The sequence below is a fragment of the Gastrolobium bilobum genome, unplaced genomic scaffold (assembly GCF_033153095.1).
Source record: "Gastrolobium bilobum isolate Gb01-03AN ecotype WA unplaced genomic scaffold, APGP_CSIRO_Gbil_v1 utg909, whole genome shotgun sequence".
NCBI lineage: Eukaryota > Viridiplantae > Streptophyta > Magnoliopsida > Fabales > Fabaceae > Gastrolobium > Gastrolobium bilobum.
In genome coordinates this window covers 943,575-969,461 of record NW_026895707.1, presented here as the reverse complement: position 1 = coordinate 969,461, position 25,887 = coordinate 943,575, and the positions used below count along the sequence as shown (strand labels likewise).

General features: G+C 37.4%; 1 protein-coding gene across 1 annotated transcript in view; it reads left to right on the top strand.

The window, feature by feature from the left end:
• LOC133292600 (BEACH domain-containing protein C2-like) overlaps positions 1-25,887 on the top strand; it is a 119,384-nt gene that overhangs the window by 31,547 nt on the left and 61,950 nt on the right. Inside the window, exons 6-15 of the mRNA XM_061491025.1 lie at positions 351-464; positions 966-1,042; positions 9,940-10,021; positions 10,322-10,648; positions 11,062-11,627; positions 20,903-20,987; positions 21,106-21,300; positions 21,649-22,194; positions 22,270-22,413; positions 23,139-23,597. Coding sequence (XP_061347009.1) covers positions 351-464; positions 966-1,042; positions 9,940-10,021; positions 10,322-10,648; positions 11,062-11,627; positions 20,903-20,987; positions 21,106-21,300; positions 21,649-22,194; positions 22,270-22,413; positions 23,139-23,597 — 2,595 coding nt within the window. The remainder of the gene's footprint in view (positions 1-350; positions 465-965; positions 1,043-9,939; positions 10,022-10,321; positions 10,649-11,061; positions 11,628-20,902; positions 20,988-21,105; positions 21,301-21,648; positions 22,195-22,269; positions 22,414-23,138; positions 23,598-25,887) is intronic.

Sequence of the window (25,887 nt, the reverse complement as noted above, 5' to 3'; positions counted from 1 at the left end):
ATCCAATCAATGCCAATTTCATATTATTCAGTCTTTATTATTTCTTTTCTTTCATACATAAATCCTTATAATTTCAATAAACACATATATACCTTTTCACAATGCTAAAAACTGTCACGTACATGAATTTTTAATGACTATTACTGTCCCACCACAACATTGGTGCAAATGGGTATGGCTCCAAATCAATGGTATGGGAAAAGTCAGGCCTGCTTAGGAAATAACTAAAAGTAATTGTGTCTGTTTGAATAATGTCAATTTGTTGTGTGAAGTTATCATTTTATGGTGTCATTCTGTAATTATTATGCGTAATTCTTTAACTATGCTGTTTACATTCTTTGCTTTGACAGATGGGTCCAAGTAAATCCTCTGATTTGACAAGCCAAGGAGACATAGAGGACGTCATACATAATTTCCTTATATTCATGCTAGAGCAGTCAATGCGCCAAAAGGATGGATGGAAGGTTAATATTTATTTGAATTTTTAACTTCCCTATTTTAGGACTCACTTCATGCTGCTGCTGATTCTCGCCCATGATGCACTTGCATGATTTCTTGTTTACAGCATGTTCATGCAATAATTTTTTTCCTGTAATTTGTGTGTTAATTTTGTTTCGTTGGCTGGAGTTGTAACTGTTGAATGTCAAAATATTAGATGAGACTTGAACTTGAAATGAATTTTGCAAATATTTTTTTGGTTCACTGGAATTTCATTGGGTTTTTGATAGAGCATGACTGGTCATTTGTTAGAGATAAAATATAAAACCATTCATGTGTCTCCACCTAACAGCCATGCAATATTTTAGTCACCATGTAGCATCTGTCTGCTGGAATTTCACTTGTATTACCAGCTTGCCATTTTAGTCTATATTCATTTAACTTTAGATGTTCATATTTGTTTGCTTGCATTATTTATAGTTTTATTAGGTTCATTCAGACTTCTTAGTGTTGCTCAATTTGTGTAGGATATTGAAGCAACAATTCATTGTGTAGAATGGCTTTCTATTGTGGGTGGATCTAGCACAGGACAACAACGAATTAGGTAAATTTATGCATCCATTATGAGCTCTTATAGCTTTTCCTTCTCCATTTCTACTACTATGCATCCATCATGTTATTGTGTTCCTTTTGTTTCTTGATACAATTTGACATTGTTTTTGAACTAAACATTATGCTATTTCCTAGTACAAAAGCATACTTGTGAGACCATCACAAGCTTTGGAAGTGACTACATGCACCTTTGAATTGTGAGGGTAGGGACGAGGGTCGATTGTACGCAGTCTTACCATTGCACTTTTGTAAAGAGACTGTTTCCTAGATTTGAACCATGACCATTTGGTCATAAGGAGCAACCTTAGCGCTTCTCTATGGCTCGTCTTTATTTGGAAGTGACTATATTTCTATAAATTTATTTGTGCAGAATTATTTTTGAAAGTATAATGTTACCCTATGTTGAATGTAAACACGGAGACAAAACAAGGAAACAGTGGAAAAATGAGAGGAAATTAAATAAATAGATAGATAGAGAGAAGCGAGAGAAACAGAAAATGTATTTCTGAAAGCGGAGAATTGTTACATTGTCTCTAATATTTATAGACCCAGAATAAGTTATGTTGAGGCAGTTATTGATGTCAAATATGGTTAAGATATTCTGTTACTACCACAACAGCAAAACTAAGATATTCCTACAACAATCCCCCCTCAAACTTAGGTGGATGAGTAAACTGAGATTGATCAAACACCCTGAGTTTGTCGCTTAGGCTAGTGAATCAAAGCTTGGATGGAGACTTAGTCAGACCATTAGCAAGCTGATATTCAACAGGAACATGAGAAACAATTAAGCTCTTATTAAGCTCCATATATTTAGTGCGCGTGTGTAGCACTAGATTGTAGGAAAGGGAGACTGTGCTTAGGTCATAACAGTAAATGACAAGAGTAGCCATTGGTGCATGCAATTCCATTTGCAAGTTCTGAATCCAAAGAAGTTCAATGGTTGTTGTAACAAGATTGCGATACTTAGCTTCAATAATGGAATGGGCAACCGGATTTTTCTTATGAGACCACTAGCAGATCATATTAGGTTTTTGTTAGAATATGAGAAACATTAAATATTATTTTTTGATTAATCATGTACATCGATTTACATTATTTAGTGATAGTATCAAGTAATCCTATTAAAAATATAAAATGGAGACATGCTCTTAAGGGATTCAACAGCAACAGAGAAAGGAAATCAACAATATGTCAAAGCAGTAAAGAAAAGAAAATAAGCAGTAACAAAAAATGCTGGTACATGTAAGGTTCACCCTGCTCCCTATAAGTCTAAAGACCCTAATAACTCAGTTCCTTTAGAGTTCCCGAATTTAAATATAAACTCACTAAATTATTGCGTACCCTTCCTCTACTCTTCCATCTCCATATAACCACCTCCTTCCTCTCTACATTTCTCAATTCCACTACCTCTCAACTCTCCCTCTCCATTCACAGCCTGCCACCGATACTCTTCTGTAACAAACTATATTCCTTTGCCTTCGATATCCTCCTACTTCTTAGTTGTTACCACTGTTGAGGGATGCTGTCTCTTTATTGGGTTGATGGTCTTGGGCCTTTTCCTTACTTTCTTACAATGATATACAAATCTCAAAGGCCATCATATAGGCAAATGAGAATAATTGCTAATTATTACTTTCCTAATTGAAATGCTAATTCTAGGGAAACAATATGGAGAAATCAAACCAATTAGAATAATTAGGCCTAACTCAACCCCAAAATTAGCTTAGGGGGGAAGATTGCTCAATCATTATAAAGGATACTTTGCCCTCTCATACCCATGATTGGTTATCTACAGCATGAACATTATTAACACCTCCCTCGTGCCCTAGACAAGTTATCTGGAGCATGATTTTCACAAGAGGCCTTAGACCTTTGTGGGTGGCCCGAGACATGTTATCTGGGCAAGCTTTGACACCATGTTAAAATGGCTGATCCTAGCTCAATTCCAATAGCAAGCTCAAGGGGGTAGGATTGCTTAGTTATTATAGAGGGTACTTTGCCCATATATTAAGCAGATGAAACTCCCTCTGTCAAGGCCAAGACAAGTTATCTAGAGCATGATCTCTTAATAAAACCTATAATTTGTACCATAAATCTCTTATAATCTGACTTATCATAGTCTATCTAACAGAGGGGAAAATGAATAATTATTACAATATATATGTATTTACGACTTCCCCCCAAGTTGAGAAATTGATATTTATCATTTTTAGCTTGTTAGTGAGATCTTGAAATCTTTCAGTGGGAAGTCCCTTAGTCAAGATGTAAGTTAATTGATAACCAAAAGGGATATATGGAGTAGTGATCAATCCGCTATCCAATTTCTTCATGATGAAATGGCGCAAAACGGAGCTTCAGAGCCAAAATCATTAGAAAAAGGCATTGAATGTAGCACCAAGGGTGCCGAAGAGTCAAAAGTAGTTATAATAATGGATTGGTATTTGGTTGCTTGTGTGCCAAATTAACAGAGCGAATCCATTAAAGACTCGTATTCCTAGTTTTTGACATAAGCTTCATGAGCTAAAAATAGAGATCTAATCTCAGTCACCGCATATGTATCAAGTCTAATGATCGAATCGTACTCCTCAAGAAGTCCCTTCAATATTATATTCGAATGTTCATGAGAAATCGGATTTCCAATCAAAATCAAAAAGTCAATGATGGCTTTAATCCTAACGAATACTTCAAGATTCACAAAATGCCTTCATTGGAATTGTGCATCAAAATTGTAGAACCTTTGGCCGATTTTGAGAGTTGAAGAAGCTACGGATCTCGTCTCACCATTGCCATGAATGCACACAATCAACCACTTGAGGTAGAACCGAGTCTGAAAGAGACAAGAGAACCCACGAACCACCACCCAAGATACTCCTTATAAACTCAATCACAGTATCGATCATCATTAGAGAGAAAACGACGAGGAACCTCAAGTGAAACCCACTTTTAATCACAGCTTCGACTTGTTGCTTCCCTTGGGAATTTCTTGTAACTTGGTGTAATGGGCCTTAGCCCATGTAGCTTTTGTTGTTTCCTTTCTTACTTTTTTGGCTTTGCTATATATTGTAAAATCTCATTCCATTTGAATACATGAATGAAACATTTAGTTCTAACAAGGTATCAGAGCCTCGGTGTCATGGGTTCGATCCTCACCACCCCTCATTTAATTAATAAATAATTAAGTCTTATGGAGTTTCTTAGCACAGGTAGGTGGGCTTGTGCATTAGCCACCCTTCAAGCCCAAAGGGCTCTTTCGTGATGGGGTGTGTTAGAGAATAATATAAATTATTAAAAAGGCCATCACCTAATACTTAAGCTTTTGGGTTGAATTAGTTCTTACATGATATTAAAGTCTCCGTGGCCAAGTGGTAACGAGTTCGATCCTCACCACCCCCATTAAGTTAATAAATAATTAAGTATTGTGGAATTTCTTAAAACAGGTAGGTGGACTTGTGCATTGTCTACCCTTTAAACCAATGGATTCTCGTGAGAGAGGGCGTGTTAGAGTTATATAAAACCCTTAATGTAGCCTTACCCAACAGCTTATGCGTTTGGGTTGAATTGATTTTTTACATGGTAACAGAGTCTCAGTGTCACGAGTTTGATCCTCACTGGCCCCATTCAGTTAATAAATAATTAAGTATTGTGGAATTTCTTAGTAGAAGTAGCGGGCTTGTGCATTGTCTACCCTTCAAGCCCAATGGCTCTTGTGTGAGGGGGCGTCTTAGATAAATATAAACAATTAATGTAGCTTTACCCAATAGCTTAATTTTTTTTGGTTGAAATGGTTTTTTACATGATATCAAGAGCTAAAAGGTTCAAAGAAAGCCTAGCCACCACCAAAACAAAAAAACCGGCGGCACATCAACAGAAAACTTACCCGAAAACTGAAAAACAACATTGTCAAGGCTGTATTTCTTTCGTCCCAACGGTAAAGTAAGGCTACCAGTCACTGTAGAAGGCCAAAACCGGTCAAATTCCAGTCTGTCACCACCGTCGAGCCATCAGAACATTTTTCCAGCCTAAAAAGGTACAATTGGAATCAGAAAATGCCGATCTACAAGTTCCAAGAAGGCCCACTGTAACATCCCGGGCGCTGACGAGACGGGGAGTGATTGCCGGGGCGAAAGGGCATGGACAAGGAGCGGCTCCTGGCAGGCTTCCAGCGACGGGGGTACATGAACGAATCGAATCAACACCTGAAAGAGAGGGATTCCAGAGACTGTGCTGGTATGGGACGGTACAGTTGGGAATAGCTTATAAGAATTAATTGGTACTACCTATACTAACAAGATGCATCTACTTTTCGGTAGCTCGGAACGAAAGAACTCCATAGTTAAGCGTGCTTGACTTGGGGCAATTCTGGGATGCGTGATCTCCTAGGAAGTTTTCCCGGGAAGTGTGCGAGTAAGGAAAAAGTACACTGAAAAGTCTCGTGTTAGTATGTGAGGATAGTCATTGATTCTTGAAGCGGCCGGGCGTTACAAGTGGTATCATAGCAGGGCCTCTCTTCCAGTACAGTGTGGTTCTAGGACGAACCAGGCGGAAGCTGGTGGGAATGTAACATCCCGGACGCTGACGAGGGCGGGGAGTGATCGCCGGTGCGAAAGGGCATGGACAAGGAGCGACTCCTGGCAGGCTTCCAGCAATGGGGGTACATGAATTGATTCAACACCCGAAAGAGAGGGATTCCAGAGACTGTGCTGGTATGGGACGGTACAGTTGGGAATAGTTTATAAGAATTGATTGGTACTACCTATACTAACAAGATGCATCTACTTTTCGTAGCCCGGAACGGAAGAACTCTATAGTTAAGCGTGCTTGACTTGGGGCAATTCTGGGATGGGTGACCTCCTGAGAAGTTTTTCCGGAAAGTGTGCGAATGAGGAAAAAGTACACTGAAAAAACTGAAAAATCTCGTGTTAGTATGTGGGGATAGTCATTGATTCTTGAAGTGGCCGGGCATTACACCCACCTGAATCTGCCCTACGATGCGTTACCACGGGCCGGAGAAAACTTGGCGCGTCATCCCTACGTGTGCCCATACGCAGCCACCTTCTGGAGCGTGAAAGCCACTTGCCGCCCTGCAAGACCCTGTTTCGGACCGGACTGGTCTCGTTCGGCTTGTCTTCCTTTCTCCGATCTTTTGAAGACTCGAATCAGTGATTAGAGACATTGCTTTCTTTCGAACTATGGCTTCCTAAGGAAAAAAACAACTGACAGAGTGCCTGCTGCTGCTGTTGGGCTCGAATTGGTGCCCTTTCTGCTGCTGTAAGTTTGCTGCTTTGGATGACTCAGAGAGTATCATGTCCCATGCATCAGCTTCTTCTGTGTTCGAATTGGATACCTCAACTTTAAATTTGATTGAGAGTGGTAAGACTTCAAGCAGCGAAGCTGTTGGGACCAATGGGTTGGAGGCTGAATTTGCAAAGCTAGAAATGCCATATTTTAGTTTGTTGAGTGTGCCATCTAGCAATGTAGTTAAACAAGGTACTGCGATACATGTTGATGGTAGTACTTGTTGGATAATTGACTCCGTGGCCTCGGATCACACGACAGTTAATCCGACATTGTTCTATTCCTAACATCCATGCTATGAGAATTCTCGGGTCAAAATAGTGGATGGAAGTTTTTCCCAAATTGTAGGGATCGGGAAAAATGTTAAATTTTTTCTACATGTCCCTAATTTAGCATGCAATCTCATTTATGTTAGTAAGCAGACAATAAAGCTTAGTTGTTTTGCAAAATTTTCGGTGCATGGTTGTGTTTTTCAGGAACAGGAATCAGAGAGGATAAAGCTTAGTTGTCCCTAATTTAAGGGATCTGATTATATGGAGAATCAAGCTGATTTTGTTGTAAATGATCCTTTCTTTGTTTCCAATTGTGGTGATGATGTAATGTTGTGGCACCGTAAGTTAGGGCACCTAAATTTCAGTTTCCTTCAAAAGTTGTTATCAAATCTCTTTACCCATAAAAAACCCAATGTGTTTTCTTGTGACATTTGTCAGTTAGTAAAACACTCGCGTATGATATCCCATTAGAAAATATAAAGAATCCTCCCTATTTACTCTTGTTCACTGTGATATATGGGGTCCATCTCGTGTAAAGAATATTTCTGTCTCGTGATGACCATTCTCGAGTGTGTTAGGTCTTTCTTCTCAAAGAAAAGTCTGATACTGTACAAGTTTTCAAAAATTTTCATGCCATGGTCCAAAACCAATTTGGCACTTCCATAAAAATTCTTCGGACAAACAATATTCTATCCTTGGTGAATACTTGTCTCATCATGGTATCCTTCATTAGAGTTCATGTCCTGATACTCCTCAACAGAATAGGGTAGTAGAGAGAAAGAATAGACATCTTCTTGAAGTATGTCGTGCTCTTATGTTCACCATGAATGTCCTTAAATATTTATGGGGGGAAGCCGTTCTATCTGCCACCTACCTTATCAACCGAATGCTTTCCCTTGTCTTTCAGTTTTTTCTCCGCTATCATGTCTTTTAAAGAACCATCCCTCTCTTAGTTCTATGTCTTCACTTCCTCCAAAATTGTTCGGGTGTGTTGTGTTTGTCTATGTTCCATAACACCAACGATCCAAACTTTATCCTAAATCTCACAAGTGTGTCTTCATTAGATACTCTCCTACTCAAAAAGGATATAAATGATATTCCCCATCTCTCCGAAAGGTTTTTGTCTCTATGGATATCACTTTCTTTGATAGTCAATCTTTCTTTTCTCAGCCTTCTTTTCAGGGGCAGCTTCCAGATGAAGACCAGTCTTGGGAAACCTCAGTGTCACCTATTCCCTTATCCATCCCTTCATCATAGAACTCACCACCATTGGAGATAGGGGGAGATGAGCAGTTGGAAAAAGTTGGAGACAATAATCAGCAGAAACAATTGCTAGTTTATAGTCGGAGACAACCTCCTCAAAATGTAAATATTCTAGGCTCTTTGCATTGCCAGGATTCCACTTCGGCTTCTAGTTCCAACAATCTGGATCCAACCCAACATGCCTATGAGGATTTACATTTGCCAATTGCTTTCAGGAAAGGAACCGGGTCTTGTACTTTATATCCCATAGCTCAATATGTCTCTTATGCCACATTATCTCTAGGTTTTCGTTCCTTCAACACAATCTTGGATAGTATGAAGATTCCCAAAAACATCCAAGAAGCCCTTCATGATCCAAATTGGAAGTTGACTATCATTGAAGAAATGGATGCTTCAGAAAGAAATAACACGAGATATTATGGAATTACGAAGAGGAAAGCACCCAGTGGGTTCCAAGTGGGTGTACACCATCAAATTCATTGCAAATGGCAGCGTCAATAGATATAAGGCCAGACTAGTTGCAAATGGGTATACTCAGACGTATGGGATAGATTATCAAGAAACATTTGCTCTTATTGCCACTTGGTCACGAAGGCTCTGATACCATGGAAAGAACGATTTCAACTTAAAAGTTTAAGCTATTAGGTGAGGTTATATTAATGGTTTATATTTATCTAACACTTCCATATGAGAGATTTTTTCTTATCTAGACCATTTGAGACTAATTGCCAAAAAGTGAGCGGAGTAGTTGCAGAGAAGTGAGGGAAACAGGTGTTTGGCGATGTGAAATTTCAGAATGGGTTTCGGGACAAAGCCATAGCAGGACCGAATCAAACTCTTTATACCTTGTTAAATGTAAACATGGAGAGAAAACAAGGAAAAACCGTTATTTAGGGAATGTTTGATTGTGTTCTGATTTTTTTTCTTCTTAGAACTGTTTTATCGAATAGTTATGGAAACAAGTGTTTTCAGTTTTTTGTTTTGTTTTGAAAGTTAGAAGTCAAAACACAAAATAAAAACAACTCAGACATGTTCTCTAAATTTGATTCTAAAAACAAAAAAAATTGTTACAATTTTAAAACTTTTTTTTAATAAAACAGGCCTTATCAAACGAGTTTTTTTTGTTCAGAAAACAAAAAAAAACTATATTTAGAAAATATTCAAACAAGGCCTTAGTTTCTATATTTATGACCTAGATTCAGTTATGTAGAGGCAGTTCGTTGAGATATGCTGTTACAACTACAACCGCAAAACTCACTAAGCTATTTGTACACTCTCTAACACCCTATTTCATGGTTGCTAGCGAAACATAAAATATATATTTTCAAAGTCCATGATTTGGATTTTATACAAAAAATATGAGCTATGTTAAGTTCCAGGGTAGTGAAGGTAGTCCCAAGATTAACTAAAAGAAAGATAAGCTGGACCTTTGGGAAATCTTAGTTTCACGCTAGTTTAAACAAGGTTTAGTAAGTCCTAAAAATGATTAAAAGTTGTAGACACTTGATGAAGAAATATGAAAAGATGGAGGGATCTATTTCCACATTTACTGACAGGGAACCTAAAGAGGAACAATTATGTCTGAGACTGGCTTGAATAAATTGACATTAGTGGTATTTATGATAATGAATTTGCAGTTCTTTGCATAAGGCTACTCTACGATATCATTTAGTTGGCATGTTCTCCTTTATTTTCTTCTGCTTTCTCTTTATCTTTTTCTTTTCTTCCTCTCTCTCTCTTACTCTCAGAATATATTGCCATGATCCTAGTCTAACTTTGTAGAAAAAGAATATGAAGAATTTTGGGTAAGATTTTTACAGACTCTTTTAATACTATCATATTATTTCCTTGCAAGAAAATAACCTCTTTGCAATTATGCAAGGGTAAGGTTGCGTACAAGAATTACCTCCACCCCACACTCGCTAGTCGGGTTTAACGGGGAGTAGTTTTCTTTTTTATATTATTTCCTTGTTTTGATAAAAAGTTTCTAGTGACAGACTACACTATTTTTCATCATGATTTATATGACCGTTCTTCCTTGGTTAATGTCTTGAAGACGTGAAGAATCGTTACCGATATTTAAGAGAAGACTCTTGGGGGGTTTGATTGACTTTGCTGCTAGAGAATTGCAGGTCCAGGTACATATTATTTTCAATCATTATTGCATTTTCCTTACAAAGAGTTTCATTTATGCCATGGCATGATAATGTTGTCCTTTTGTTCTTCTGATATTATTTTTTCCCCATCAGTCAATTTTGGTTATTAATGTCTAGGCTCATCTAGAAAATAAAATCTCTCCACTTATTCCTAAGCACACTTGTGAAATAAAAATCTGTATGTACAGGAATGAGTACAATTGCAATTATTTATATTTCTTTGTTGAAAAGAGTGGAAGAAAAACAACAATAATGTCTACATTCAGATTTTCCTTAATGCAGACTCAAAATATTGCTGTGGCTGCTGCTGGTGTTGCAGCTGAGGGTTTATCTCCAAACGATGCAATGGCAGAGGCTGAGAATGCTGCTCACTTGTCTGTGGCTTTAGTAGAGAATGCCATTGTGATACTTATGCTTGTTGAGGATCATTTACGGTTACAGAGCAAACAATCCTCTTTTTTACGTGCTGCAGATGTCTCTCCATCTCCCCTTTCTCTGTTTTACCCAATCCCTAATAACTCAACATCATTGCCAGCAATTGGAGAATCAACAGATGTTATGGGTGATCGCACATCATCTTCTAGCAACTCTGAGGGAGTCTCTCTAGATGTACGTATACAATAATTTAAAAGTAAACATGCATGTATGCTAAATGTCATAAATACAATAATATGCTATCCAATGCTGTTCTTGTCATTCCTCTAAAATTCATGCAATGGTTGCATACCATCTTATTCTTCGTAAGCCTTTTCTTAGGAAAAAAATGTTGCTTATAAAACTTTTAATATTATTTTTTTACAATGCTTTCTCTATTTTCTCCTTACATTTCCAACTTTTGGCCACCTCCTTTGGATTTAAAAAATATCTTTTGCATTGTTTTGTTTTCTTTTTTCCTACTTTTAGTTTACTTACATTTTTGTTAGTTTAATAGGTATTGCTTCCTTCTCTCTCTCTCTCTCTCTTCTAGTATTGCGTATGTTTATTTCTACGTTGGGGAGACTCATGCTTTTATAATTTTTTAGGTCCTTTCTTCGATGGCTGATGCAAATGGTCATATCTCTACTTCAGTTATGGAAAGGCTTGCAGCAGCAGCTGCAGCTGAGCGATATGAATCCATTTCTTGTGCTTTTGTATCGTATGGGTCGTGTGCTAAGGATTTAGCTATTGGGTGGAAATATAGGAGCCGTTTGTGGTATGGTGTTGGCCTTCCTTCAAGTACAGCTTCATTTGGTGGTGGTGGGAGTGGATGGGAAATTTGGAAGTCTTCTTTGGAGAAAGATGCCAATGGCAACTGGATTGAGCTTCCTTTGGTGAAGAAGTCTGTGGCAATGCTCCAAGCATTATTGCTAGATGATTCTGGACTGGGTGGTGGTCTTGGAATAGGTGGAGGGTCAGGTACTGGAATGGGAGCGATGGGTGCATTATACAAGCTATTAGACAGTGACCAGCCATTCTTGTGCATGCTTCGGATGATTCTTCTGTCTATGAGGGAAGATGATGATGGGGAAGAACATATGCTGATGAGGACTGCAAGTATTAAGGATGCAATATCTGAGGGAAGGGAACCACGCTCAGCACTTTTGTATAGGTAAAGTAACCTCTGTGATCTCACTTACCTCCAGCCCATTTTTTAATACTTGAATGATAAATTTTCCTTGGAATAGATTTGATCATCACTTAGAAAATTTCATACAAGGTCAGCTACATTGACATTTACTCGATTTTTTCTTTGGTCAGGCGGTACTTAAGATGTACTTTTTTCACTATAGCTTGTAACTTTATCCTCCTTTTTTTTTTTTTTTCATTCTGTGTAAACAGAATTTGTTAAACTAAAGCCAAAAGAGTTGGACTACAATTAGTTCAAACTTCAAACAACAGTATACGAGTATGAATTAACAGACAACTTAGTCTAAAACATCGGACCAAAAACAATATTCTTATGAAAATTTAAGGGGTTCTTGGATTTTTTCTGTTTTCATTTTGAATTGATATGTTTCTATTAATAATTACAAAAATGCGTTGTTTTTTCATTCTGTTTCTTATGTGCAAAGATTTTGTGAAGAAAATGGTGAAAACAACATTTACTTCCTAATACTTTGAAAACAGGAAAAAGAATGTAAACAAGGTCACACTATTCTAATTGTTATTTGTAAATAGAGTAGTAATACTGTTGTAAATGTTAGAGCTCAACATTGATGATTTTTTAAGGTGTAATTATTTTATTCACTAAATAATAGAGCCTCCATTATGTAAATTAGACATGTAGATTACATCACATTTGTCTTGTTTCCTTCTTATTCATCATAGTATTGAGAGTCCGACGAGAAACTACCCTAATTCTGATTCGTGCTTACCCGGTGGATCCATTGTCCAGTGGTGACAATTTCTTTTTTCTTTTCTGGAAATTGAATCCTTGTGATCTATCCGGTTTTTAGTCTCTCTTGTTGTGACGTACCTCTAGCACCAGTCCTAGCTGCCAACCACTATCCCATCATCCGATTATTATATCGATCGTCGTCTGTCACATCATTGGTGACTTTCCACCCTAGGCTGCTGTGTCAAAAAAATTTCTATGAGATTTATAGCCAAAAACCTAGTTATTCGAGTTGCCTCGTCCAACTCGGCCCATATGTGGCAATTTCTGGCCGAGTAGCCCATTCATATGCTCACACGCGCATGATTCATGATCTCCAACAACGACTAATCCACGACTTATTGGGTCGCGGCTGCAGGACTAATCCATCCGTCCAGGTTGTAGCTTGAACCAACGACTTTTGTGCCCTCACTTGCCGACTTTCGGTTCTTGAGAGATGATAGATATTCCACTATGGGGTTTAGATACTTTATGACTTTCATTGATGATTTCTCAGTGTATTTGGTTATTTTAATGAAAAAAAAGTTTGAGTTGTTTTCCATATTCAACAGTTTTATCATAAGATTCTTACTCAATTTGATATTCATATCTGCACTTTCCATAGTGATAATGCACGTGAATATTTGTCTCACCAATTTCAAAATTTTGTGGTCTTTCACGACATTCTTCACCAAACGTCGTGTGCTCATACCCTCCAACAAAATGTGATTGCTAAACAAAAAAAATGACTAATTGAAATAACTCAGACACTTTTACTCCATTGGCATGTCCCTTGCCATTTTTGGGGTGATGTTGTTCTCACTAATTGTTAACTAATGAATTGGACTCACTCGTTTGCCCTTGATAACCAAGTACCTCGATTTCTGTTGTTTCCCCATCAATGTGTGTTTGGTTCTACTTGTTTTGTCTATAACCTCAGTCTTGGTCACTCTTTGCTGCTATCTAATCTCAGTTGGTGTAATCTTCGATTCAGATTCCTACTTTGGATCGTCTTCATTCACCCTTGAGTTGGTCTCTACTACCTTACCTTTTCCTTCGGTCCCGGTTGAGTTCACATCACCACCACCACAGTTTACTCTTGCTCAAGTTGACCAAGTTCTGTTTGCCCCTTACAAGTCAATCATCGTCAACTGCGCCCAGCCTTAAAACTTGAGATTGATGCTGCTCGTTGTTGATGTTCTTGGGTATTCTACTCGGGCACCTTCTTCATCTCCAAGTCTTCCCTTGCCTCCTGACAGTGACCTACCCATTTCTCTATGCAAAGCTGAAGTACTTTTCATAATCTCTCATCCCATTTTGCTTGTCTTTCTTCCTTGTCTCCCGTGACTATTCCCAAGACTGTAGGTAAGGCTATACCTTATTCATAGTGGCCACAGACTATGATAGATGTGATGTGTGTACTTTAGAGTAGTAGCACTTGAGATTTGGTTCCTATTCCCTCTGGGCAGTCTGTTTTTGCTTGCAGGTGAATATATTGTCAAGGTTCGTCTTGATGGTCTGGTGGACTGTCTCAAGGCATGGTTTGTGGCGAAAGGATACCATCAAGTTTTTCGATTAGATTAAGGGGACACATTCACCCTTGTGGCGAATATGGCCTCAACTTGCCTTTTCCTTTCTATCGTTGGTATTCGTCAATGGCCTCTTTATTAGCTGGATATCAAGAATGTTTTCCTCAATGTTGATCTTGGTGAAGAAGTTTATATGGAGTTTAATCTCGTTTGTTGTCTCCACAAGTCGGTATATGGATTTAAACAATCTCTACGGGCTTAGTTTGGAAGATTTAACACTGTTGTTCAATAGTTTGTCTAGAATCGGAGTAAGGCTAATTACTCAATATTGTATCATCACCTAGTTTCAGGATTCATTTATTTGGTGTTGTATGTTGATGACATTGTCATTACAAGGAATGATCGTCGTGACATTAATAAGGTGAAACAAAATCTCTGCCATAATTTTTAGACAAGGGATTTTGAAAACTCTGGTACTCTTTAGGGATAGCGGCGGTCCAATTCAAAGATGATGCTATGGACATTTTTGTGGAAATAACTTTGTTGAAAGCTAAATCCAATTGACACTTTTATTGATTTGAATGTCAAGCTTCTGCCAAATTAGAAGGAGCCATTCTCATACCCCAAAAGATATAAAATATTAATTGGGAAACTAAACTACCTCGTAGTCACTTGACCAAATATCTCATTTGTAGTTATTGTGGTAAATTAATTTCTTAATTCTCCTCGTGAAGAACACTGAAATGTAGTGATTCATATTCTTAAGTATATTTAGACAGCTCCAAGATAAGGTCTCTTTTATAAAGATAAAGGTAATACTTAGGTTGTTGGGTGCTTAGATGCTGATTGGGCAGGTTGCTCGCCTGATTGGAGATCTAACTCAGTGTATTGTGTATTTATTGGAGATAACTTAATATCCTTGAAAAGTAAAAAACGGAGTGTGGTTGCTCAATCAAATGCTAAAACTGAGTATCTTTCCATTACCACAATTACTTGTGAATTCATTTGGCTAAAAACATTTGCTTAAAGAACTCATGTTTGGAGACACTTGACTAGCAAAACTCATTTATGATAATTAAGCTACTTTTTGTATTGCTTCCAATCCAATGTTTCATGAAAGGATTAAGCACATTGAAACAGATTGTTATTTCATCAAAGAAAATATCCTTTAAGGAGAGATCGTCACCCATTTCGTTAACTCAAATGATCAATTGACATGTCTTCACTAAGTCTTTGTGAGGTCCTCAAATAGAGTATATATGTAACAAGGTGCATATGATTTTTATGCTTTAGTTTGAGGGGGAATGTCATGAGTATGTGTAAATAGAGTAGTAATATTGTAACTGTTTGAGTCCCACATTTATGATTCTTTATGATGTAATTATTTTATTCGGTATATAATATAGCCTCCTCTTTGTAAGTCAGACACACGAATTACATGTCTTGTCTCTCGTTTCCTTCCCATTGAACAATAACCATTAATGAAAATATACTAACCAGAACTCACTGAACCAGCTATGAGTTTGAAATAGGGCTTACAACAAATAGGCTCTATGATGTGGCATTACTAAATCACTACAAATATTGTACATGAAGTTTGAAAATGTAAAGAACTTTAGGATACACCACTCCAAAAGCTAGCTCAAAGGGTGGGAGTACCCAAGGCCTTATAAACTCCACATTAGTTGGCTCATACAACCAATGTGGGACTATATATCTCAACACGCCCCCTCACACGAGAGCCCATTGGGTTTGAAGAGTGGATGATGCAACCTGTGCTAAGAAATTCCACAAGAGAGAAAGTTGGGGGAGGCGAAGTTTCAACCCGGGACACGAGGCTCTGATACCATGTGCCATTGGAGTGAAATGCTTGTATTTCATCAATCATTGCTTGACGCCAACCCGGATGAGAGTGTGTTTCACCTGTGGTTTTAGGAATAGAAATAGACGAAATACTAGAAACAAAAGTAAAATGTGGTGAAGAAAGTCTATCATAACTCAAGAAACTATAAAGTGGATGAGGGTTACGAGTGGATCGAATACCTTTGCGAAGGGAAATAGGAGTAATTTCTGACGGAGGATCCGGAGGGGAAGAGTCAACAGCAGCAAGCGCTGAGTCAGTAAGGGTCAAATCCGCTGGAGGCGCAGGCTGACGACGCTGATAGGTGTGAAAAGGACGGTCCTCAAGGATGGAGGCAAGGGGCTGCTCCTCCGGGATAGAGTCTCCTGCAACTGGTAAAGACAAATCAAGACAAGGAACAAGAAGAACTTGATGAACTTGTGTTATCTGAGATGGGATAGAATGAAAAGGTTGTTGATCAAGGAAAGTGACATCAGCCGAGACAATATAACGCTTGAGATCAGGAGAGTAGCAACGATACCCCTTCTGAAAACGAGTATATCCAAGGAAAATACACTTGAAGGCTTTGGATGTTAGTTTATCTTTTCCTGGAGTAAGATCATGAACAAAACAGGTACATCCAAATACATGTGGAGGTAGAGGATAGGAAGGTGCTCCTGGAAATAAAACACTATGTGGAACTTCGTTATTGAGTACGGAAGAGGGCATGCGATTGATGAAAAAGCAATAGGTGATTATAGCATCTGCCCAAAAACGAAGTGGAACATTCATATGAATTAGTAGGGTACGAGCAGTTTCAACCAGATGTCGATTCTTACGTTCGGCCACTCCATTTTGTTGTGGAGTGTGTTGACAAGTGGTCTGGTGTATCGTACCACGTTTCTCCAAAAAATTAAAAAACTCAAGAGACTCATATTCTTTTGCATTATCACTGCGCAAAAGTTGAATAGAAGCACCAAATTGAGTATTTATCTCAGCACAAATTTTTTGATAAATTGAAAATAATTCAGAACGATTTTTCATTAAATAAACCCAAGTGCAACGAGAGAAATCATCAATAAAGGTGACAAAATACTGAAAACCCAAAACAGACATTGTTCGACTCGGACCCCAAATATCAGAATGAACAATAGAAAAAGGAGCATAAACTCTTTTATTGACTCTATTAGCAAAGGAGGAGCGAGTGTGCTTTCCTTGCTGACAAGAATGACAGTTTAAAGACTTAAGACTGGATAAAAAAGGAACCATATGCTGAAGCTTGGAAAGACTTGGATGATCCAGACGGCTGTGAATTAGCTCAGGAGACTCTGTGAGAAAACAGGCTACTGGAGAAGGTGGTGCAATCAGATAGTAGAGACCTCGTGACTCAATGCCCGCTCCAATCGTCTTCCCCGTACCCGAATCCTGCATAGAAAAGGATTGCTTAGAGAAGGTAACAGTACATGAAAGAGAATGAATCAACTGGCTAACAGAGATTAAATTAAAAGGAATGCCAGGTATATAATAAGCAGAACTCAAAGTTATAAAGGGAGTTGGGTTGGTTTCCCAATTCCACGAGCAGGAGCCTTAGTGCCATCAGCAAGAGTGACAGGGGGTAGGTTATTAGAATAAGAAAGTGACGTGAAGAGATCTTTATTACCACAAACATGATGAGTAGCACCTGAGTCTATTATCCAGGGTCTAAGAGATGATTGATAAAAACAAGCAACATGATTTCCAGTGTCTTGAGTAGGATGCTGAGAAGAAACCTTCTTGAGAAGTGCCTCATAGTCGGCACTTGAAAGAGTTACTAATCCAGTAGAAGGTGGTGTAGCATCAGTTTGAGCAAAGTTGTCAGTCGGTGGCTTCAAATGAGGGTACTTCCTATAGCAGCGTTCTTCAAAATGCCCAAGATTACGGCAATAATTGCGACGAGGTCACGTCCGCGACCGCGTCCACTATTCCAATTGGAATCACTGGCCCGAGAAAAGAATGGAGATGGGGTAGTACTGGAGATGATGCCAGTCGTGTTTTTGGACGCATTACTTGAGCCCTCCATCACTAAATAAAATAAAGGAGATGACCAGATCTGAAAATAGGAGAGGAAGGTTCTGTCTCGAAATGGCCGAATTTTTTTTTTTTTTTTGCGTGAACAGTACCTGTACGGACGCGTGAACAATGTCTGTACGGACAGTGAACAGTGAAACTGTACGGACGCGATAAACAGTGAAACTGTACGGACGCAATAAACAGTGAAACGTACGAACGGTGAACAATGAAATATGTACGGACGGTGAATAGTGAAAATTGTACGAACTGTATTGACGCGGTGAACAGTATTTTTTTTTTCTTTTTTTTTTTAAAAACCCGCGTGAACAGTGTAGAACCAAGCCGGAGGGACGCACGGCGTTAGAGGAAGGAGAGAATGCCTAAGCAGTGGGCTTAGGGTTTAGCGGAAGCGAAAATTCCCAGAACAAAGAGCTCTGGTACCAAATTAGAATATATGAATGTATTGTATTCAATTGTGTGTAGAACTGTACAAAAAACCTCTATTTAAAGACGTTAAATGACCTAATGGGCCAAGCCCAAATAACCTGCTAGAATAACAGAATAATAAATAATACAATACTATTTAATATTGTATTATTTCTAACAGGAAACAAACCAAAAACCACCTTAAATCTCCTCTACTTTATTATGATAAACTTCCGTGACTTGCTTCCTTAAGTTTTTGTATATTTTGTGAGTATTAGATGGAGGACAAAATAATGCTAGCTAATTTGGGTGTATTAGGGGTTTGGGTTTTGAGAGATGTGTGTAGGAAATATTTGGTTGTCTTTGCGCGTGTACATTGGCCATAAGCCGAAGTATGTAAATTCCATTAGTCTTTTGTTCCTACGCTTCCGCATTATTTTTGCTACATTGCTCGTGCCTTTGGTTTCACATAAATCTATTAGGACTTAAGTTATAGAAAATTGTTATCTTTACAATTTTATTTTCATATGCTCTATTCAAATAATGATATGGAAAATTTATAAATTTATAATTTTGAAATAAACAAACGGTATTGTAAATAGATTATGTTATAATATCTGCAAAATATCTTTAGAGTAAGATAATGGTGCTTAATCGATAGTGAAATTGTTATTTTATTGACATACATATTTTTTATAAATGAACAAATTCATTAAGACGAAGAAAATAATGGTACAATGGAAAAAGAGGATACAAAATCCTCTTATTTTTAGGGATAAGAATATTCAAGGGATAATTATGTCTCCACTACTATGATGTCTTTATCTTTCTGATTTTTTGCTTCATGTTAGAGATGTAATATAAAACCATTCTTGTATTTTAACCTAACTTTTAAGCTTTTGGGATAGTTGGTTTATGAGATGGTATTAGGCCCTCTATGACCAAGTGGACTAGAGTTCGATCCTTATTACCCACATTCTTATAATAAAAAGTTAATGTTAGAGAATATTATAAACCATTAAAAAAGCCTTCTCCCACCAGCTTAAGCTTTTGGGTTGAATTAGTTTTTTACATGGTATCAGAGCCTCGGTGTCCGGGTTCGATTCTCACCGCCCCCCATTTTCTCTTGTGGAATTTTCTTAGTACAGTAAGTGGGCCTGTACATTGTTTACCCTTCAAGCCCAGTGGGCTCTTGTGTGAGGGGGTGTGTTAGAGAATATTATAAACCATTAAAAAAGCTTTCACCCACCAGCTTAAGCTTTTGGGTTGAATTAGTTTTTTACAGTTAAATTTCAGCATAAGGTAAATTGGCTCATGCATTGTCCACATTTCAAACCTAAAAGGTTCTTGCGTGAAGGGGTGTGTTAGAGGTGCTATACAAAACTATTCACGTGCCTTCACCTAATAGATTAAGCTTTTGGGTAATGTTGGTGCACGACATTTCTCATTGGCCATGCATCAACTATGGCAATAATAACCTAGTTTCTCTTTTTAACTGCTATTGTTTTGCCATGTTTGTCTTTGGGGCGACTTTTTCCTTCTTTTCCGGTATTCTCTTATTAAATCTGTCTTTCTTCTCTTGCCAATGTTATCATTGCATTAAGGGAGAAAAAGTAAAAATGATGACCTAAACCCTAGTTACACTTCTATTACCTTTTTCAATTTATGATGTTGATATCATTTCTTCCCTCTCATTTATTCTTATTCTTCCTTAATCTTTTCTTGCTTTTATTTGGGTTCATTGACCATTGCCTACAATTAGCTTGGGATAAAGGAGTTGTTAATGTTGCTGGTATCAATCATTCTGGTTATGAATTTTCTACCCTTTGATGGTCATATTAGAGTTGACTTTTTTACTTGCTGTAAATCATACCAATGTTGATTTCCCTACTTGCCATGACTTTTACAAATGTTGATTTCTCTACCCTCTGTAAATTATGCACATGGTGATTTCTATATTGGTTATGATACATGCTAGGCGTATTTCAAAGTTTCTGGATTTCCAACATTTTTTTTTGGTTTAAAGCTTCCAAATATTGTTTTTGGAAAAGTTTGGGTCTTGGTGCTTTTCATTGCTTGCTAAGAAACTTCTTTCAGAATGATGTCATTTCAGTTATTTTTTTATTATCTTTCTAGCAATACTCATCTATATAGACTTTGGCATCTCCTCCATTCTTGAATTGTTCTTCATCCATGTGTTATGGGAGCCAACTTTATGTTCCCCCCACCCCCTCTTTATTTTTTAAGGGGTTACTTATAACAAGCTTAAAGCTTAGTAAGCTTTTTCTTGCGGGTAGTGTTGGAATATCCACAAAATATCATTGGAGGGAGAGAAGGATGCACAAATTTGGATATTTTATGTTATTTTCTGGATTATTGTTTTACCTTATTTTAGGAATCTTATCTTACTTTCCGGAATTTTATCTTATCTTTAGTTAGTTTTTCGTTTCCTTATCGATTAGGGTTAGGAGTTTAGTATTTAATCTAATTTCTAGTATAGATAAGGGTTAGTGCTTTGTCTTTGGTATCATCACATCATAATACACCATATCAATTTAATATACTATTATTTTGAGCCTCTATTCTCTCTTTTTCTCCTTTATTACCTGAACCCTATAATTTCAACAGGTTAATGCTGTCTTATTTATATATTGTAATTTTGACAGTGTTCTCTCACCGGTTCTCAACACGCCAATTTCTGATTCTAAGAGACAGAGAGTCTTAGTAGCATCTTGCGTGCTTTATTCTGAGGTTAGTATTTTCATTTTTAACATTTTACTTCTTGCTTATTTTGTTGTTCACAGTATGCATCTTTTGTCTTTCTTTTGCGCACAACAATTGTGGTTACCATAGTACAATATCTGGTCAGGTATACCATGCTGTTAGCATAGACCGAAAGCCTCTTCGTAAAAAGTACCTCGAGGCTATTTTACCACCATTTGTTGCTGTCTTAAGGAGGTGGCGACCCCTTTTGGCTGGAATTCACGAACTTGCAACTGCTGATGGTTTGAATCCTCTTATTGCGGATGATTGCGGAATAGCTGCTGATGCTCTGCCAATTGAGGTAGTTTAATGTGCATATGCTTTTTTGTACACACACTGAAACAGATATATGTGCATGCATTAATACACAATTGCATATGTGGACTGTTACACAGATGTACTCATGCGGCTTGGGTTTCTTTCTATATTGTTACTTTCTTGTTTTTATAAAATTTCTGCTACTAACTTTGAGTAACAAGGGATTTTTGTTAACTGACTGCTAACTATAAAAAATGGAACATGGGGATTAGTTTGCTTGTCATTGAAATAATACCTATACAAGAAAGTTCAAGTGATCTGCTTAAAATGAGTTTCTTTATGATATGATTTTGCTGCATTAACTTAATTATGCATCTGACATTTCTTTCAGGCTGCTCTTTCTATGATAACTCCAGCCTGGGCTGCTGCTTTTGCATCTCCACCTGCTGCAATGGCATTGGCTATGATTGCAGCTGGTACCTCAAGTGGTGAAAGTCATGCTCCTTCAACAAGTGCCCAGCTTAGGCGTGATACCTCATTGATGGAACGCAAACAGGCTAAACTTCATACATTTTCAAGCTTTCAAAAACCTTTAGAAGTCCCCAACAAGACACCACCACTACCCAAGAACAAAGCTGCTGCAAAAGCTGCTGCTTTGGCAGCTGCTCGTGATCTTCAGCGATTTTCAAGGGTTGGTTCTGGAAGAGGTCTTAGTGCCATTGCAATGGCCACATCTGCACAGCGAAGGAGCGCTAGTGATATGGAGCGAGTTAAGAGGTGGAATATTACTGAAGCAATGGGAGTTGCCTGGATGGAATGTTTGCAGCCAGTTGATACAAAGTCGGTGTACGGGAAAGATTTTAATGCTTTCTCATATAAATTTATTGCTATTCTTGTTGCCAGTTTGGCCCTAGCAAGGAATATGCAACGGTCTGAGGTTTGTTTGCAAATTTTTAGTATGGTTTTCAGATTATATTGAGATTCTGTATGTTAAATATTTCTTGGTTGCCAGATTGACAGGCATGCTTGTGTAGATAGAATAGCCAGGCATCGAATCAGTACTGGATATTGTGCATGGCGCAAACTTATTCGCCAGTTAATCGAGATGAGAAGTCTTTTTGGGCCTTTTGCAGATCATTTATACAGCCCCCCTCGTGTATGTTATCATATAACTGTCTACGTTGTTGCTAACAAACTTGCTTTCTTTGTTGCTTCTTATCTCTTTCTGGCCATAAATTCTCTTTTAAAGAGTATAAAGAGTAAAGAAGCATTTGAACTCAAAAGCTTAAGCTTAGTTGAAATGGTTATTTACATTGTTTTAGAGTTTTTGTGATTAAGTGGTCACAAGTTCAATCCTTACCGTCCCATTCTATTAATAAATAATTAAATATTATAGAGTTTCTTAGCATAGGTAGGAGGGGCATGTGCATTGCCACCCTTTGAATCTAATAAACTCGTGTGTTGGGGGGGGGGGGGTTTGTGTTAGAGAAATACAAAGATTAATTGGTCTTCACCTAACAATTTATTCTTTTGAGTTGAAATGGTTCTTTATAAGGAGAGATTCTACAAAGATGCATATTGCTTGCTGTTTTTTGGTATATATGCCTGGAACAAAATCCTAGAATTCAAAAACAACGACTTTAGCTTTTTTGTTCTTTTGTCCCTTGCATTTATGTCGGGGGATTTTGGTTTTGCAAAAGAATTGGACTGCTCTTTCGAGCTGATGCTTTAATTTTTCTGTTAATGTTTTCTTTTCCTTTTTGGGCTGTTCTTGGAGGATTTCTTATCTGCCCAACTCATGTTCTCTAATATTGAAATCTTATCAAAATAAAAAATTTCAATGATTCATTTCGCAATGCTGATTATTTTATAAATATCTAGGTTTTCTGGAAGCTAGATTTTATGGAAAGTTCTTCTCGGATGAGAAGATGCATGAAGAGGAATTATGGGGGGTCTGATCATTTGGGTTCTGCAGCCAATTATGAGGATTGTTCAAGGGAGAATAATGGTCAGAGAACTCCAATTTTGGCAGCAGAAGCAATCTCAATAGAAGGAATACATGAATACCAAGAACAGGTTGAAACTGAGAACTTGGATGCTAGGGTCGTTGATATTGAAGATAAAGTAGAAAATCTGCCTAGACTTTCCGAAGCAACTGAGCAAATTGTACAATCGACTTTAGAATCCAGTGCTACTCAACTTGAAACTGATGAAAGTGTTGTTCAGAGTTCTTCAGCCTTTGCACCTGGGTATGTTCCAAGTGAGCTTGATGAAAGAATTGTTCTCGAGCTACCATCATCAATGGTCCGGCCACTTAGGGTTGTACAGGGAACCTTCCAAGTAAGTTTAATGGTCTAACTTAAAATTAATTTTGAAACTATCCTAATGATATTTGCTTATATGTAAATATAGATTTGTTTACTGAAAAAAAAAATCTAGATTTTATTTACCCAAACATATATAGATTTTATTAGAACTGTGTCTGTAGTATCCATTGCATTTTGCGTCCATTTTGAGGTTAATTAACTTGGAATTTTAAGAAGGCTGCTGGTAGAGAAGAAGAGCAAAAGAAAAATTCAAAAAAATCGAGTGAAGAGAAAAATATTATTGGTTTAAGATCAGTTGTTTTATCAATTTGATCAATAATTTATTGAAAATACTAATTTACTAAAAAAATGGTTGTCGACTTTTTTTGACATTTTGGTTTTGGTTGATATCTTTCGTTTTGATCAAGTTCCATTTATTTGATGTAAAAATAATCAAGAACTTACAAAGTGATTTCTAAGTAGTATTGATGTAGCTTCATGAGTGCTCAGTTGGTTCGGGTGCAATTTTTATATCTGAATATTGGCTTATAGAATTATTTTTATTTTTTATTTTTTTTATAATAAAAGAAGAAATTCATTTAGACATATAAATATTACAGAGATTTGGGAGGATAAGGAATTCTCCTTAAGGTAAGAGCACAAAGCAAAACATCAAAGAGGAAGAGAACATCGATGGAGCTAGGCTGCCCAATTCCTCAACAAATCTGTGAAGGAAAACCCATTAAACAGAACATGTGCTTTACACCAAATTGAATCCATATGCCTAATCTTGCTCTTATCCCAAATCAAGTGTTGTGTAAGAGAAACCTCTATGAAAATTACAATTGAACCAGATATGCTTAAGTGTAGTATAAGTTATACATTTCCACCTTTTTGCTTGTCTACTTCTTCCAAAGCCATGAAAGCCATCATTTGGAGTGTAAATATATTAGCCGGCCGATCAGGGGCCTACCACTAGACCTGTATTAGGTCAAACTTGACCTAGTGTATTTATTAAAATAGAACATGCTTGGGTCTTAAAAAAAATCTGTTTAGAAAACAGGCCATAGGCCTTAATTTACAAGACCTGACTTATAAGCTTACAAGGCATCCTTTATCACATTTTTTATTTTGAATAAAAAAATAAATTATTATTTAAATAATTTAAATTATAAAATAATATTGTTTTAGTCATTTTTTCTAATTCTTGATAGGTCTTGAAAGCTTGATAGGTTTAAATAATCTAACAGGTCTAGGTCAGACCTTTTATATTTTTAAATATAGGCCAGACTAGATCTATAAATTAACCTATACTAGACTTATAAGCCAAGCCAACTCAAAATATTTTACTTAGTTTTGGCCTATTTAGACTAAAACCTAACCTAATCCATTTACATTCACCTCTAGCCATCATAATAAAATTGGTCCATGGGCCTAGGATACACGCATCATTCACCAAAAAGGCTCACTAACATGCTAACATGTCAGTTTACTCCAAATTATCCAACGTGTACTTTCTTTGAGAGATGGATATACCATGTCTAAATTGTGCAACCTCAATACCTAAGAAATAGCGTAGCTTGCCAAGAAGTAAAAAAGCATGTAAACCGAGTGGTTGCTCCATGTAAACCTCCTCCTACAAATCACCATGTAAAAAGGCATTCTTAATGTCTAGTTGATGGCGGGGCCAAGGACAAATAACAGTCAGGGCAAGGAATAGTCAGACTGAACCATTTTAGCGACTGAAGAGAAGGTGTCCGCATAATCCAGGCCAAAGATCTGAATATCCTTTGGTAACCAAACAATCCTCGTGATGATTAACAATGCCTTCAAGTCCGACCTTAACAATGAATACCCAGCGACAACCAACCATGGATTTTCCTATAGATGCAAGAACAAGGTCCCACGTGCCGCTAGAGTGCAAGATAAACATCTCATCGACCATTGTTTGGCACTATCTTACATGTGATAGCACTTGTAGTTTTAGGGATGGTTATAGAGGAAAGACTAGATATAAAGGTAAAATATTGTGAACAAATCCGATTATAACTCAAAAAATCATAAAACAGGTGAGGGTTATGAGTGGATCGGCCACCTTTGAGAAGCACAATAGGCAGATTGTCCGATGCAAGAGCCAAAGCAAAGGGAATAATAGTTGTAGTAGTGAGTCACTGAGAGTATCTTCTAAGATGGGGCTACCACTAGTTGGAGGGTGAGAACATTGCTGATAAGTGATCACAAGACATCTGTAGAGTGTAGACGAAGGATCTTTAAAGGGAATAGGGAAGATAATATCTGTAAAGAACCAATTCAACTCAAAAGCT